The following is a 15,516-nucleotide window of genomic DNA, read 5'->3' as shown; positions in this document are numbered from 1 at the left end:
GAAATTTCCATTTTTCCACAACTCATTCTTTGAATGTTTGCTGTGAAGACACTGCTCAGCCAACTTAAACTACCATGTCCCACTCAGTAGTACTGCCTAGCAGTCATTTAAGCAAGGTGACCCTTATAATATGTTGTCCGATTCTTCTTGGAATGTATACACTCTAAATTTTATCATTAAATCCTTCCATTATGCACTATACCTCATTTGTTGAATCTTCCACTGGTGTTTGATGCGTTAACACTTAATTAATGAACCTCTGATGAAATGTCTGAATCTTCCATTAATCCTATTTGGTAAGGGTCCTAGACTGATAAGCAATACTGAAGCATATGCCAAATGAGGCTTTTGTTAGCTACCTTTTTTGTAGATGAATGACGTCCAGGGATCCTGCAAAGAATTTCAGTCTCTCATCTGCATTTTCTACAATTAGTTTCATAATGTCATTCCACTTTTGGCACTTTGAATGCATTATCTTAGATATTTTACAGTTTTATGTTTCCAATATGATTGAATGCTAGATCTACATTTACATAAATATTCCACAAGCCACCGTATGGTGCATGGCTGAGAATAACTTGTACCACATTTGGTCATTTTCTTTTCTGTTCCACTCACAAATACAATGAGAGAAAAATGAGTAACTATACGTCACCAAATGAGCGCTAAGTTTTCTTATTATATCTTTGTGGTCCTTTGAGAAATGTCGTTGCTGGCAGTAGAATCATTTTGCAGTCAACTTCACATGCCAGTTCTTTAAATTTTCTCAACAATGTTCCTCGAAAAGAGCGTCACCTTCCTTCTAGGAATTTCCATTTGCATTCCCGATGCATCTTGGTAATACTTGCATGTTGATTGAACCTACTGGTAACAAATTTAGTAGTCTGTCTCTGAATTCCTTCGATGTCTTCCTTTAATTTGACTAGTGGGGATCCCAAACACTCAAGCAGTACTCAAGAATGGATTGCACTAGTGTCCCATACATGGTCTCTTTTATAAATGAGCAATGATGTCCTAAAATCCTTCCAATAAAATGCAGCTGACCATTTCCCTTTCCTACTACTATCTTTACATGCTTGTTCCATTTCACATCATACTGCAATGTTATGCCTGCATATTTGACCAAGGTGACTGTCAATCCTCACACTCCTAATGTTGTATTTAAACATTAAGGGATTGTTTTTCCTACTTATCCACATTAATTTATATTTTTCTACATTTAGAGCTAGCTATCATTCATCACACCAATTACAAATTTTGTCTGTCATCTTGTATCTTCCAACAGTCACTCAATGATGACACCCTTCTGTATACCACAGCATCATCACCAAACAGGTGCAGATTGCTGCTCACCCTGTTCGTTAGATCATTTATGTATACAGAGAATACGAGTAGTCCTACCACAATTCCCTGAGGCACTCATGATGATACCCTTGTCTCTGACAAACACTCACCACCGAGGACAATGTGCTTGGTTCTATTATTTAAGGAGTCTTCGAGCCACCCAAGTACGTGGAAACCCATTCCATATTAACAGTCTGCAGTGGGGCACTATGTCTAATGATTTTTGGAAATCTAGGAATATGGAATCTGCCTGTTAACCTCCATCAATGGTTCACAGGATGTAATGTCAGAAAAGGACAAACTGAGTGTTGCACGAGCAATACTTTCTGTAACTGTGCTGATATGTGAATAGAGGCTTTTCCATCTCAAGGAAGTTTTATGATATTTGAACAGAGTATACGTTCAGAAATTCTGAGCTAAGCCATGTTGAGGATGGTAATTTTGTGGGTCAGTTCTTTTACACTTTTTATGCACAGGAGTCACCTGCACATTTTTCCATTTGCTTGGGGCTTTGTACTGGGCAAGAGATCCAGGATAAATGAAAGCTAAGTAAGAGGCAAATGCTGTAGAGTACTCTTTGTAAAATCGAATTTTAAACACTTTTAGCTGATTCTCTACACTGCAGATGCCTTTTAGTGTGTCCTCTACACGAAGTTCATTTCTTAAATGCAAAATTTGGAACTTCGGCTTTCCTTTATCTTGTATCGTCACACCAAACTGGTCGATGGGTGACTGGATAGAAGCCTTCAATCTGCTAGTGGTTTCATATAAGACAACAATTTTCTCAGGTTCTTGGTAAGATCTTTGTTAATGTACAACACTGATAGCAGTTGTATGCTTTGCGCATCACTCTTTTTACAGACACACAAATATCTACTAACTTTTTCCTGTTGTCATTTATGCATTCTTTTTTGAACCATTAGTTGTATAACAGAGAGAGAGAGAGAGAGAGAGAGAGAGAGAGAGAGAGAGAGAGAGAGAGAGAGAGAGAGAGTCCTGGCTAATGATTTCCAACTCTGCTGGCAATTTATTCAGTGTGTGTCAATTTTTCCAGATGACTATATTTTAGACTTCTGTGTTACTTGACAACCTTCCTGACAGCAGCAGTGCATGATGGGAGTAGTGGGGTAGGAACTAGAGGAACTCCAGGAAGTAGAGCAACATGCACACCATCACCTCAAAAAACTCTCCACCCTGCTCATTTCCTACTCCCGTTTTGGAGTAACATTGTCTGCCATCTCTACAACAACTCCCAAACCTCTTCCACATCATCTCATAGCTGACAAACCTTGTCTCGCAGACCTACTACATTTACCCCACCCTCCAAAACTCCCTCCCAACACAGAATCCAGAACTTAAACTGACCCAAAACACAGTCATTAACCTTTCCTCCAGAAGCCTTAGCCCCACAGAAATATCAGTACTTTCCAAAGGCCTTACCTTTCCCCCACTCCAAAATTCAATCATGCAGGGCTTGTTATGGATCTTCTTGCCTTGTCCTGGTTCCTGCAGTGGAAACACTTTTTTGTTACCAACCCTACCACTCGGAGTCAACCAAAGACCAATACTGAACCCTGCTTGACTCAGTTCACACCTCCATCCAACTGTGATCCACCCCCACTGCCCCCAAAATCACACCCTGTTAACTTTCCAGAACATCTTAACCTCAACCATGCCTCACCATCATTTCCCAAATCCCTAAACATGCAAAACAACCTCACATCTGCAGAAAGAACCGCAGTCCGTCATCTAAAAACTGGTCCTGACCTTATGATCCTACCTGCGGACAAAGGCTACCCATTGTTGTTTTGAACCACAAGGATTACCCGACAGAAGGACTCTGCCAGCTGCCAGATACACCCACCTAAAAACCTTGCCGCAGGGACCCCATTTCAGAAATCCAGCAGGATCTCCAGTCTCTCCTCAACTCCTTAGGCCATTCCCAGAACCTCTCCCTCAAGTACATCTCTCTGCTCACCCCTATCACTCCCCTCACTCCTACCTTCTATATGCTTCCTAAAGTCCATAAACCCAACCACCCAGGACACCCTGTTGTGGCCAGTTACTGTGCCCCCACTGAGAGAAGCTCTGCTCTTGCAGACCAACACCTTCAGCCTATTACCCAGAACCTACCCTCCTATGTGAAAGATACCAACCATTTCCTCCAGCGACTCTCAACAATTCCTGTCCCTTTACCACATAGTGCCCTGCTCATCACTATCGATGACCTCCCTTTACACTAACATTCCTAATGCCCATGGCCTTACCACTATTTGACACTACCTTTCCCAATGCTCGATGAATTCCAAACCAGAAACCTCCTTCCTAGTCACCATGACCAACTACATTATCACCCACAATTTCTTCTCCCTTGAAGGCATTATCTACAAGCAAATCCAGGATATGGCTATGGGCACCCGCATGGCACCATCCTATGTCAACCTATGCATGGGCCATCTGGAGGAATCCTTCCTCAACACCCAAATCCTAAACCTCTTCACCTGGTTCAGATTCGCTGATGACATCTTTGTAATCTGGACAGAGGGTGCGGATATGCTATCCACATTCCTCTAAAAACTCAACAGCTTCTCCCCCATTTGCTTCACCTGATCTTACTCAACCCAACACCTCCTAGATGTTGACCTCCACCTTGAAGATGGCTACATCAGTAGCTCTGTCCATATCAAACCTACTAACCACATGCAACACCTCCACTTTGATAGCTGCCACCTGTGTCACACCAATAAGTCCCTTCCATACAGCCTAGCCACACATGGTCGTCACATATGCAGCGATGAGCGGCCCCTCTTGAAATATACCGAGGGTCTCATTGAGGCCTTCACAGCCCATAATTATCCTCCCAAACTTGTGCAAAAACAAATGTCACATGCCTTATCTTTCCAGTCTCCCACAACCTCCCAAAGCCTCACCGTCCAGCCACAGAGGATCACATTCCCCTCATAACTCATTACCACTCAGGACTGGAGCAACTGAATTCTCTGCCAGAGTTTCGACTACCTCTCATCGTGCCCTGAAATGAGAAATGTCCTCCCATCCCTCCCACAGTCGTATTCCACTGACAACCTACAAAATATACTTGTCCATTCTTATACAACCCCTGCTCACAACCCCTTACCTCATGGCTCATATCCCTGTAATAGACCTAGATGCAAGACCTGTCCCATACATCCTCCCACCATCATCTACTGCAGTCCAGTCACAAACATCACCTATCACATCAAAGGCAATGCTACGTGGGAAACCAGTCATGTAATCTACAAGCTAAGCAGCAACCACTGTGCTGCATTATATGTGGGTATGACAAACATCAAGCTGTCTGTCCACATGAATGGCCACCAACAAACTGTGGCCAAGAAACAAGTGGACCACCCTGTTGCTGAGCACACTGCACAACACGACATCATCCATTTCAATGAATGCTTCACAGCTTGTGCCAGTAGAACCTTCCAACCAACACCAGCTCTTCTGAATTTTTCACCCATCCAGCCCTTTCCCTGCTCCCATTCCAGCACTACACAGCCCTCATTCCACCAACGCATCCAGTCTTTTTACTTCTCCCCCCCCCCCCCCCCATCTCCCCTGCCCTCTGTCTAAGCTCCCAAATGCACCTAGCTGCCTTACCCATTCTCCATCTTGAGTACGCATGCTCCCCACCAGCATTTCACTGTCCCCCACTCCTATCCTGCTATCCCTCTCCCTGCCTGCTCCAGCCTCCTCCTTACCACCACCCCGTTGCCATTCCCATCATGCACTGCTGCTATTGTTTGCAGTATGGCTTCAGCTGTCAGAGGCTGCAGTCGTGTGTGTGTGTGTGTGTGTGTGTGTGTGTGTGTGTGTGTGGGGGGGGGGGGGGGGTTGTGTTTGCATCTGTGTGTCTCATCTATTTTTGACAAAGGCCTTTGATGGCCAGAAGCTTATATTATGACAGTCTTTTTGTTGCGCCTCTCAGCAACTCAGCATCTCTCTAACATGGTGAGTAACAACTTTCTGTTACATAATATTATAAATTATATATCTTTCGCAAAAATGTAAATAGTATCTGCAATCAGTCACACTTCGTTGAATCATATGACATGAAAAAAATCACTGATTAAAATTGCATCAGTAGACACCCCTATTTTACTTGTTCAGTAAATTGCGTGAAGAAGAGAGAACTGTATAATTTTAAGTACCGTATTTACTCGAATCTAAGCCGCACTTTTTTCCGGTTTTCGTAATCCAAAAAACCGCCTGCGGCTTAGAATCGAGTGCAAAGCAAGCGGAAGTTTTGAAAAATGTTGGTACGTGCCGCCACAACTAACTTCTGCCGTCGAATATATGTAGCGCTACGCAGGCATGATTTGTAGGCGCCAAAACCTCTGCGTCAGTAAATAAATTAAAAAAAAAAGTGGAAGACGAGCTTTTTTTCTCTGCCACGAGTTTCGACCACTGCATTTTCATACCTTATCCAACGAAGTAAATACAAATTCCGTATTGTTCATCTTCGAATGTAGCTGAATTTCAGTGTACTACGAAAATCTGACTGGCAAGACTGTTTGGGATGTTTGTCAATATGGCCAACTCTACGTTCTGAATTTTTTCCTATCTGTGAGAAGAGATGGTTGCCAATAGGAACCTGATGAAATTTGAATCACATACAGTATTCTCTTCACCATAAGAATAATACGAATATAAACATTTTGCCATGTATTCTTCCGTGTTTGCTGCTATTTCATTTAAATCCTGTCTGCCTAATAAACTACGAAACTAGAGTGAGACAACACAACAGCAAACGCGGAAGAATATACGTATCGTGTCATGTTTATATTCGTATTATTCTTATGCCTAATAGTGATACAGTCAGAAATGAAGCACAGCAAGTGACTAGATTTTTAGATCTAAGATGACTCTAATTTCTGTGCAGAATTTGATGTAATAAAGAAGCAGCCGCAAAGATTTTCAAACGGAGAAAAATTTTCGCCTAACTCTCGTTCAGAACATGTTCTATCATACGCAGTCTATTATTTGGTTCTTGTTGATCATTATCAAAGAAAGCAGCAGTGTAAGTAACAACAAATAGCAGTCTCTTGCCATTGTTTCGCTAATGAGACGATTCCTCTCTTTTTTTAAAAAAATTGTACGCGGCGGTAGCGCGCACAAAAGCAAGCCATGCCGCGAGCCGCGACAGGCCGTAAACACGCACTATCAGAATGCGATAAACAATGCATGACACAGTGCAGTAAAGCATTTTCAGCTTAAGAATGACGCAAACACCTATAACAAAGAAAACGGCACTTATCAGATCAAAGCAAAATAAGCAATCGATTCAAACCAGACGAAGCACGTGAAAAAGGAAGGGTACCCGTATAAATACGGACGGAGCGCCTGACACATAGCAATGGCTACATGGTAAAGCTTAACTGCTAAGCTTACGACTCGAATCAAACTACTGTAGCTGTATCGTCATTCATTCGACCTACATTGTGTCTCATATTACAATGGACCAACTTTGTTTCGATTTGGAGGTGCGGCCTAAAACTTTTCTCTCCCCTTGAATTTCGAGTCTCAAATTTCAGGTGCGGCTTAGATTCGGGATTTTTTTTTCCCTTAATTTCGAGTCTCATTTTTCAGGTGCGGCTTAGATTCGAGTAAATACGGTAACTTTATGCTCAACACGCATACAGTGAAACATACAATTTGCTTTTTGTCTTTTGCTGTTCAAAATTAATACTTACAACTTGGCTGTCCACCTCAAGGCTGGACCATAGATACGATCCCCGATCACAGTTCCACTTGTTTCTCTTGCCAGAAAACTCATTTTGTTAGCTATCTCTGAAATATTATAGTGAAAAATATCAGCTTAAAATATATTTTATAATTTGCTACAAATGACAGACTTAATGTTACATTCACTCTAAGTTACAGTTCCTTAATGTTACTCCTCACCTGCTTTCACATGATTGTACTAATGTTCATTCAGAAGTGTGGCACACTCTCACTGTTACATATTACACGTATTATGCTAGAGAGGTCTACATCTATAAAGTACAATGCCTGATAATTGTGGAGTTCGATTGATTGGCACCATTCTTAGCAGACAGCCTAGCTGCTTAACAGTTTCAAGAGGAGTGCAGCCACACCATGAAATTTTTCTGGATGGGGACCACAGGGAACCATAAGCAGATCCCATCTGTAACAATATGGCTGAAGTACTACAGAAACCAAAGGAGTTGTAGGGAGAGAGGCTTCACATGAAACTTGGTACCAGTCCAGTAATCTCTCTGAGATTTGTCTAACAGCCATGTTAAAGAACCGAACTCTGGTTTTGGTAGTAGCATTTTATCTAAAAACTAGAAGATTCTGAATCTGCTATCTTTTTACTCCTTGTAGTCATATCCTGGTGGCTACAGTCTCACTGGAAAGCCATGAAGCTGGATAAGACGGTGATCTTGCTCTACCTCATGTTACCATACACCACATGCTGCACTCATAACAGGAACCGTTCATTAGGAATGATGAGGCCATTACATTCATTAGAAAGTATCCTCTGCTGAGTTAATATTCCTCACCTTCTCATAAATAGCTAAAGACTCCCTTAGAAACAAGTAAAAACTGACAGGGGCCAGTTAAAGCACGCACAATAAGAGCACTGTTGATACACTGTTCATTATGTGATTATCCTTTATCAGTGATGTGCAGTAGCATTATTGCCTGCAAAACTAAATACTTTCCTTTTTCCAGAAATTTTCATTGTGGCTGCTTCACTCGAGGTGGCTGATGGTTCTTAACCACAGCCTGACATTTCTGAGACACAGATTTCAAAGTTACCCTACTTGTACATGTAAAAAAATGCACTTAATATCCAGTGTGAGGCGAAAATGTAGTATATAAAGTGACATAGCATGGAGAAATATGCTGTAAAGTATCTCCATAATCATGAGAAGGGTTTCGAAAATCCCATGTTGTAGCACTGAAGCACATGAAAAATTTTTGTGCACGTAAAATCTGGTCTGAGGTGTAAAATTAGTTATGCATTATTTCAGTTTCACATTAGCAAACTACCAAAATTTTACAGACTCAAAGTTCTTTTCATATGAAGACATGCACAGCTGTAGCAGGGAAAAGAAGGGAACCAGCAGAAAAATGCTTCCATCAGAGCACAAATGATGCTAATATGCTCCTTTTTCAAAAGACTATGACTGAAAATTGGGATAGCAGGTGCCTCATTCTCCCTTCCTCAGCACCCTTAAAATTTTTCCCAAAAATTTTGGCATGTGAACATATTCACGCATCTTTATGCTGAGAGGGAAGGAGACAGTGGTAGTGGGAAATACAGACTGAAAAGTAATAAATACTGGAAGATAGCAAACAGTGGTTATAGCACAGAAAGAGCGAAGTTGACAATGGCAGCATGAGAGAAAGAGACGGACACCGTGGCAGTGGAACATTGTTGACAGTGATAAGTGAAGAAAACAATGGACACGGTGGTGGAACACTGTTGACAGTGAAAAGACAATGCTACAAAAAGAGACAGAACGAAGGAGACTGGTTGTGAGAAGGGAGACAGTGACAATTAAAGAGAGACAAAAAAGATCATGACAATGAGCTGGGCTGAATGAGTGAATGAGAATGGGCAAGTGGGAGTGGAAGGATAGCAGCAACTTAACGGTGATGGTGTGAGTTGCAATTAGGGGAGCTTGTGGGAGTGAGAGATGAGTTGCACACTAAAAAGAGCACGAATATGATCACATGCCAAAATGTTTGGAAAATTTTTTAAAGGTGCTGATAACGGTGGAATGAGGCAGCTGGTACTCCACTTTTCAGAGTCTTTTGAAACAGGAACACATTTGCCTTTTTATGTTGTAATTGGAGCATTATTCCTCTGCTCACCTCCTTCTTCCATTTCCTTATTTGAAATTTTTTCTGCCTTAAATATAATTTTGTTTCCCACCCAACCGATTATTAGCATTTTTTTAAGGGATACATTGAAGATGCCAGTGTTAACACAAATACCGACAAAAAGCAATTCACATTAAGCAAAACTGTAAGATCAGCATGTGTGAAGATACAAAGTGAAAAGAAACTCTGCATTGAAAGGTTTAGATAAAGATAGTACTTACTTTACGAAAAATGAAATAAGTAGGATACAGCAGTTTCATGTTGTGTTCAAGTTTAATCTACAAATGATACAGAAAATAACACAAGCATGAACTTGTGGGAAAAGCAAACGTGACTGAACAATGGGTTTACTTTCCATTCATTATAAACTTTACACTATGAAATTTTGTACACTTTATTAAATTTTCCATGTAGTGAAACAAAGCTATTAATGAAAATAATCACACTGTTAAATCTCTTGAAGAGGCTATAGTGTCACATAATCACAGTGCAAAGATATACTTACTGTATCTCAGTTTCCTCGGTTTTCCAACTCTTAGGCTAGTTAATAGACCATTTCGTTCATGAAATACTTCACCATCGTCATCATCTTCATCATCTCCACTGGAGTCTGTTTCTTCTGCTGGATTAGAGGTTTCATGTTGTTTCAAATGTTCATGTATCTCAGATTCTTCATTACAATGATGATCACACAGCTTACATAAATAACCCTGTGAAAATGAGAGCATTAGCTTAACAGTTCAAGACCCACAATACCAGATAGTAAATGTCTAAAATTACCTACAATTTCACGAATCTCTTTAGTGGTATTTGTTATTTTTCAGAAATGGTCTTTTGTAATATGAAAACGATAGTTGCTACTCACCATATAGCAGAGCTGCTGAGTTGCAGATAGGCACAACAAAAGGCTGTCAGAAAGTGAGCTTTCAGCCAATAAGGCCTTTGTTGGAAATAGACTAAACACACACACACACACACACACACACACAAACTACAATCTCTCTCTGGCTGCTGAGTCCTCAGTAGCCAGGGACTGTGGTCATTTGTGTGAGAACTGCATTTCCGTGAGTGTGTGTGTACGTTGTTTATTTCCGTTGAAGACCTTGTTGGCTGAAAGCTAGCTTTCTGACAGTCTTCTTGTTGTGCCTAAATGGGACTCAGTATCTCCACTATACGGTTCCATAATATTGTTACATTCCACCCTTGGTTTTCATGGTCTGTTATTTTTATATTGTTTGGTAAATTGTCAACATTGTCAAAAAGTGACAAAAATAATTAGATATGTATTATCACATTTCCAACACTTTTCAGTTCCTCAACTGAAGTACCTTACACCCTTGACACCAGAAATAACAAACCACCTATGTCATTGTAATAATTAAGATATAAGCATAATGAATAGAGATATTGATCATTATAATACACAACACAAACATGATTGTCAACGGATACTGAGTACTAAAACAGCTACAGATCACTGCCCACTTGCTGCCAGAAGGCAGTTCTATAACAGGCTACCAAATATTACAAAGCAACTCCGTTGAAATCTTTTTAATGGCAAAGTGAAACTGTTGTTAATTAGTAGAGTACTTTACTTGCCCAAAGATTTCTGAGCTCCATTATAAGTAGTTAAGTAGTACTATCTCTCTACATTGCAGTATATTAGTGATGGGAAATAGTTATGTAATGCTATCTGGTGTTTTAAATGTACAAAAAAGCATATGACAGCAAATAATATTACCTTGCGTAGTGCCTTTGGGCAGTTCGAGTAGTGCTCTTGCATACTGCTAAGTTCAGATGTTTCAAACAGACAGTTAGGGTTGTTGCACTTTATTTTCCCATTCCGTTTTATTTTCATCTTCCACCTTCCAACAAGGGAATTGGTTGGCTTTGTGTAACCAAGTCGTTCAAACAATTCATCCTGGAATAACACAATTTGCAAAATATTACAACACTGGAACACTTTCATACCCTAAACAACAAACAAAAGCTGGACACGAAGACACGTCAGCACTCAATGTGTGTGTGTGTGTGTGTGTGTGTGTGTGTGTGTGTGTGTGTGTGTGTGAGAGAGAGAGAGAGAGAGAGAGATTGAACAATTTCCACATAAATCATTAGTTTTCGTGATAATTACATTTATGGCTATATCTGCTAGGCAAATGTGAAAATGATGCTAGCAAAGATACAGGGCGACAATTATTGAACTACATGAAGTAAAATCATCATAAATTCTGAATGGTTTGTGTTAGGACGTGCAAACTGCATGGTTGGCCGTGGGGCATGATGAAAATTAGTATGGTTTAGTTTAGCGACGAAGCCCACTTTCATTTAGATGGGTTCGTCATTAAGCAAAATTGGTGGATTTGGGGGACTGAAAATCTACAGTTCCTGATTGAAAGGTCTCTTCTTCCTCAACAGGTGGATTGTGATCTGCAACGTCCAGTCACGGACTAATCAGTGTGATATTACTTGATGGCATGGTGACTACTGAATGGTACACAAAGGTTTTGAAAGGTGATTTCATCCCCATTATCCAAAATGACCCCGATTTTGACAAGATGTATTTCATCCAAGACGGAGCTCTGTCACATCAAAGCAGGAGAGTGTTTGATGTCCTGGAGGAGCACTTTGCAGCAGCATTCTGGCTCTGGGGAACCCAGAGGCCACTGGCATGGACCTTGATTGGCTGCCATATTCTCCGGATCTGGACACATGCAACTCCTTTTTGTGGGGCTATATTGAAGACAAGGTGTACAGCAATAATCCCAAAACCATTGCTGAGCTGAAAACAGCCATTCCAGAGGTCATCGACAGCACTGATGTTCCGACACTTCAGCATGTCATGAGGAATTTTGCTATTCGCCTGCACCTCATCGCCGCCAATGATGGCACGCATATGGAACATGTCATAACCTAAATCCGAATATCTGTAGTGATGTTTACATGTTGAATAAAGTGTGTGTACGCCGTAGTTTGTAACTTTTTTTACGTAATTGAATAATTGTCCCCCTGTAATTATTTCTATGTCATCAAAACAGGAAATCTGAACATACAAAGAGCAAAGTGGGCCAAATATCAAACCTATGTGTCACAGGTAAAGATTTTTCCCCAGTCAAATGAGGATTACTTATTCCTACAGACTGACTGCCCAATATGACACTTTGCTTCTGATTAGTCAAATATGACATAAAGCTGTTACTGATCATATATTTAACATCACAAAATTTATATATTTTAAACAGAGTTGTGATTAGCTCATTCTATGCCTTAAACCAGGGGGTTGGAGCAAGCTCACGAAGGCTGATGATATGGCTCTTATATGGATTGGAAACCCAGATGTTGACATTTAGTTAGTTTTATACGTAGTTTTAATATCTCATGAAATAAGCATCAAATTAACAAACTACAGAGAATGAAACTCATCTAGCTTGAAGGGGGAAACCAGATGGCACTATGGGCCCGCTAGATGGTGCCATATGTCAAACGGATATCAACTGCGATTTTTTAAATAGGAACCCCCACTTTTTATTACATATTCGTGTAGTACGTACTGAAATATGAATGTTTTAGTTGGACCACTTTTTTCGCTTTGTGATAGATGGTGCTGTAATAGTCACAAATGTATAAGTACGTGTTATCAGGTAACATTCCGCCAGTGCGGATGGTATTTGCTTCGTGATACATTACCCGTGTTAAAATGGACTGTTTACCAATTACGGAAAAGGTCAATATCGTGTTGATGTATGGCTATTGTGATCAAATTGCCCAATCGGAGTGTGCTTTGTATGCTGCTTGGTATACTAGACGACATCATTCAAGTGTCCGGACCGTTCACCGGATAGTTACATTATTTAAGGAAACAGGAAGTGTTCAGCCACATGTGAAATGTCAACCATGACCTGCAACAAATGACGATGCCCAAGTAGGTGTTTTACATGCTGTCACAGCTAATCCGCACATCAGTAGCAGACACATTGTGCGGGAATCGGGAATCTCAAAAACGTCGGTATCGACAATGCTACATCAACATCAATTGCACTCGTACCATATTTCTAAGTACCAGGAATTGAATGGCGATGACTTTGAACGTCATGCACAGTTCTGCCACTGGGCACAAGAGAAATTACGGGATGATGACACATTTTTTGCACGCGTTCTATTTAGTGACAAAGCGTCATTCACCAACAGCGGTAATGTAAACCGGCATAATATGCACTATTGGGCAATGGAAAATCCACGATGTCTGTGACAACTGGAACATCAGCGACCTTGGCGGGTTAATGTATGGTGCGGCATTATGGGAGGAAGGATAATTGGCCCCCATTTTATCGATGGCAGTCTAAATGGTGCAATGTATGCTGATTTCCTACATAATGTTCTACCAATGTGACTACAAGATGCTTCACATCATGACAGAATGGCGATGTGTTTCCAATATGATGGATGTCCGGCACATAGCTCGCGTGCGGTTGAAGAGGTACTGGATAGCATATTTCATGACAGGTGGATTGGTCGTCGAAGCATCATACCATGGCCCGCACGTTCACCGGATCTGACATCCCCGGATTTCTTTCTGTGGGGACAGTTGAAGGATATTTGCTATCGTGATCCACCGACAACGCCTGACAACATGCATCAGCACATTGCCAATGCATGTGCACACATTACAGAAGGCGAACTACTCGCTGTTCAGAGGTATGTCGTTACACGTATAGCCAAATTCATTGAGGTTGACAGACATCATTATGAGCATTTATTGCATTAATGTGGTATTTACAGGTAATCACACTGTAACAGCATGCTTTCTCAGAAATGATAAGTTCACAAAGGTACATATACCACATTGGAACAACCGAAATAAAATGTTTAAATGTACCTATGTTCTGTATTTTAATTTAAAAAACCTACCTGTTACGAACTGTTCGTCTAAAATTGTGAGTTATATGTTTGTGACTATTACAGCGCCATCTATCACAAAGCGAAAAAAGTGGTCCAACTAAAACATTCATATTTCTTTCCAAACTATATGAATATGTAATAAAAAATGGGGGTTCCTATTAAAAAAAACACAGTTGATATACCCCTGTGTGTGTGTTATATACCTGTAATTGTAACTGCATGTGAGCCCCATACGAATAAATATTTTAAAAAATCCATGCCTTAGACGTTGTTGTGGTCTTCGCCCAAAGACTGGTTTGATGCAGCTCCCCATGCTACTCTATCCTGTGGAAGCCTCTTCATCTCCGAATAACTACTGCAACTTACGTCGTCCTGAATCTGCTAACTGTAATCATCTCTTGGTGTCCATCTAAAATTTGTATCCCCCACACTTCCCTCCAATACTAATTGGCGATCTCTTGATATCTCAGAATGTGTCCTATAAACTGATTCCTTCTTCTAGTCAGCTTGTGCCACAAATTTCTTCTCTCCCCATTCTATTCAGTACTTCCTCATTAGTTACATGATCTACCCCCATAATCTTCAGCATTCTTTTGTAACACCACATTTCAAAAGCTTCCATTCTCTTTTTGTCTAAGATGTCTATCACTCGTGTTTCACTTCCATACAAAGCTACACTCCAGACAAATACTTTCTGGAAAGACTTCCTAACACTTAAATCTATATTTGATGTTAACAAATTTCTCTTCTTCAGAAATGCTTTTCTTTCCACTGCCAATCTACATTTTATATCATCTCTACTTTGTCCATCATCAGTTACTCTGCCGCCCAAATACAAAACTCATCTACTACTTTAAGGGTCTCATTTCCTAATCCAAGTCCCTCCATCATCACCTGATTTAATTTGACTACATTCCATTATCCTTGTTTTAATTTTGGTTGATGTCCAGTTATGTCCTCCTTTCAACACACTGTCCATTTCATTCAAATGCTTGTCCAAGTCCTTTCCTACCTCTGACAGAATTAGTGTCATCAGAAAACATTAAGATTTTTATTTCTTCTTCAAGAACTGTAATTCCTATTCCAAATTTTTCTTTTGTTTCCTTTACTGCTTGCTCAATGCACAGACTGGTAGAGAAAGCAGTGAGACTGGGCTGTAGCCTATTCACAATGTTATTCAATGTTTCCCTTTCACACCCATCAACTCTTGTAGCTGCTATCTGGTTACTATGCAATAGCCTTTTGCTCCTTGTATTTTACCCCTGCCACCTCCATGATTTCAAGGAGAGTACTCCAGTCAACACTGTCAAAAAATTTTTCTTAGTCAACAAATGTTATAAAGGTAGATTTGCCTTTCTTTTATCTTCTACGATA

The 15,516-nt window shown here is 40.5% G+C and overlaps 1 protein-coding gene across 1 annotated transcript in view; it reads right to left on the bottom strand.

Annotated features, from left to right (window-relative positions):
* LOC126092062 (uncharacterized) overlaps positions 1–15,516 on the bottom strand; it is a 147,073-nt gene that overhangs the window by 75,724 nt on the left and 55,833 nt on the right. The window contains exons 6-8 of the mRNA XM_049907474.1: positions 10,985–11,164; positions 9,749–9,953; positions 7,080–7,176 (exon numbers count right to left, since the gene is read on the bottom strand). Coding sequence (XP_049763431.1) covers positions 7,080–7,176; positions 9,749–9,953; positions 10,985–11,164 — 482 coding nt within the window. The remainder of the gene's footprint in view (positions 1–7,079; positions 7,177–9,748; positions 9,954–10,984; positions 11,165–15,516) is intronic.

This window comes from Schistocerca cancellata, chromosome 7 (assembly GCF_023864275.1).
Source record: "Schistocerca cancellata isolate TAMUIC-IGC-003103 chromosome 7, iqSchCanc2.1, whole genome shotgun sequence".
In the NCBI taxonomy this organism is placed as follows: Eukaryota; Metazoa; Arthropoda; class Insecta; order Orthoptera; family Acrididae; genus Schistocerca; species Schistocerca cancellata.
This window is presented reverse-complemented; position numbering and strand designations above follow the sequence as displayed.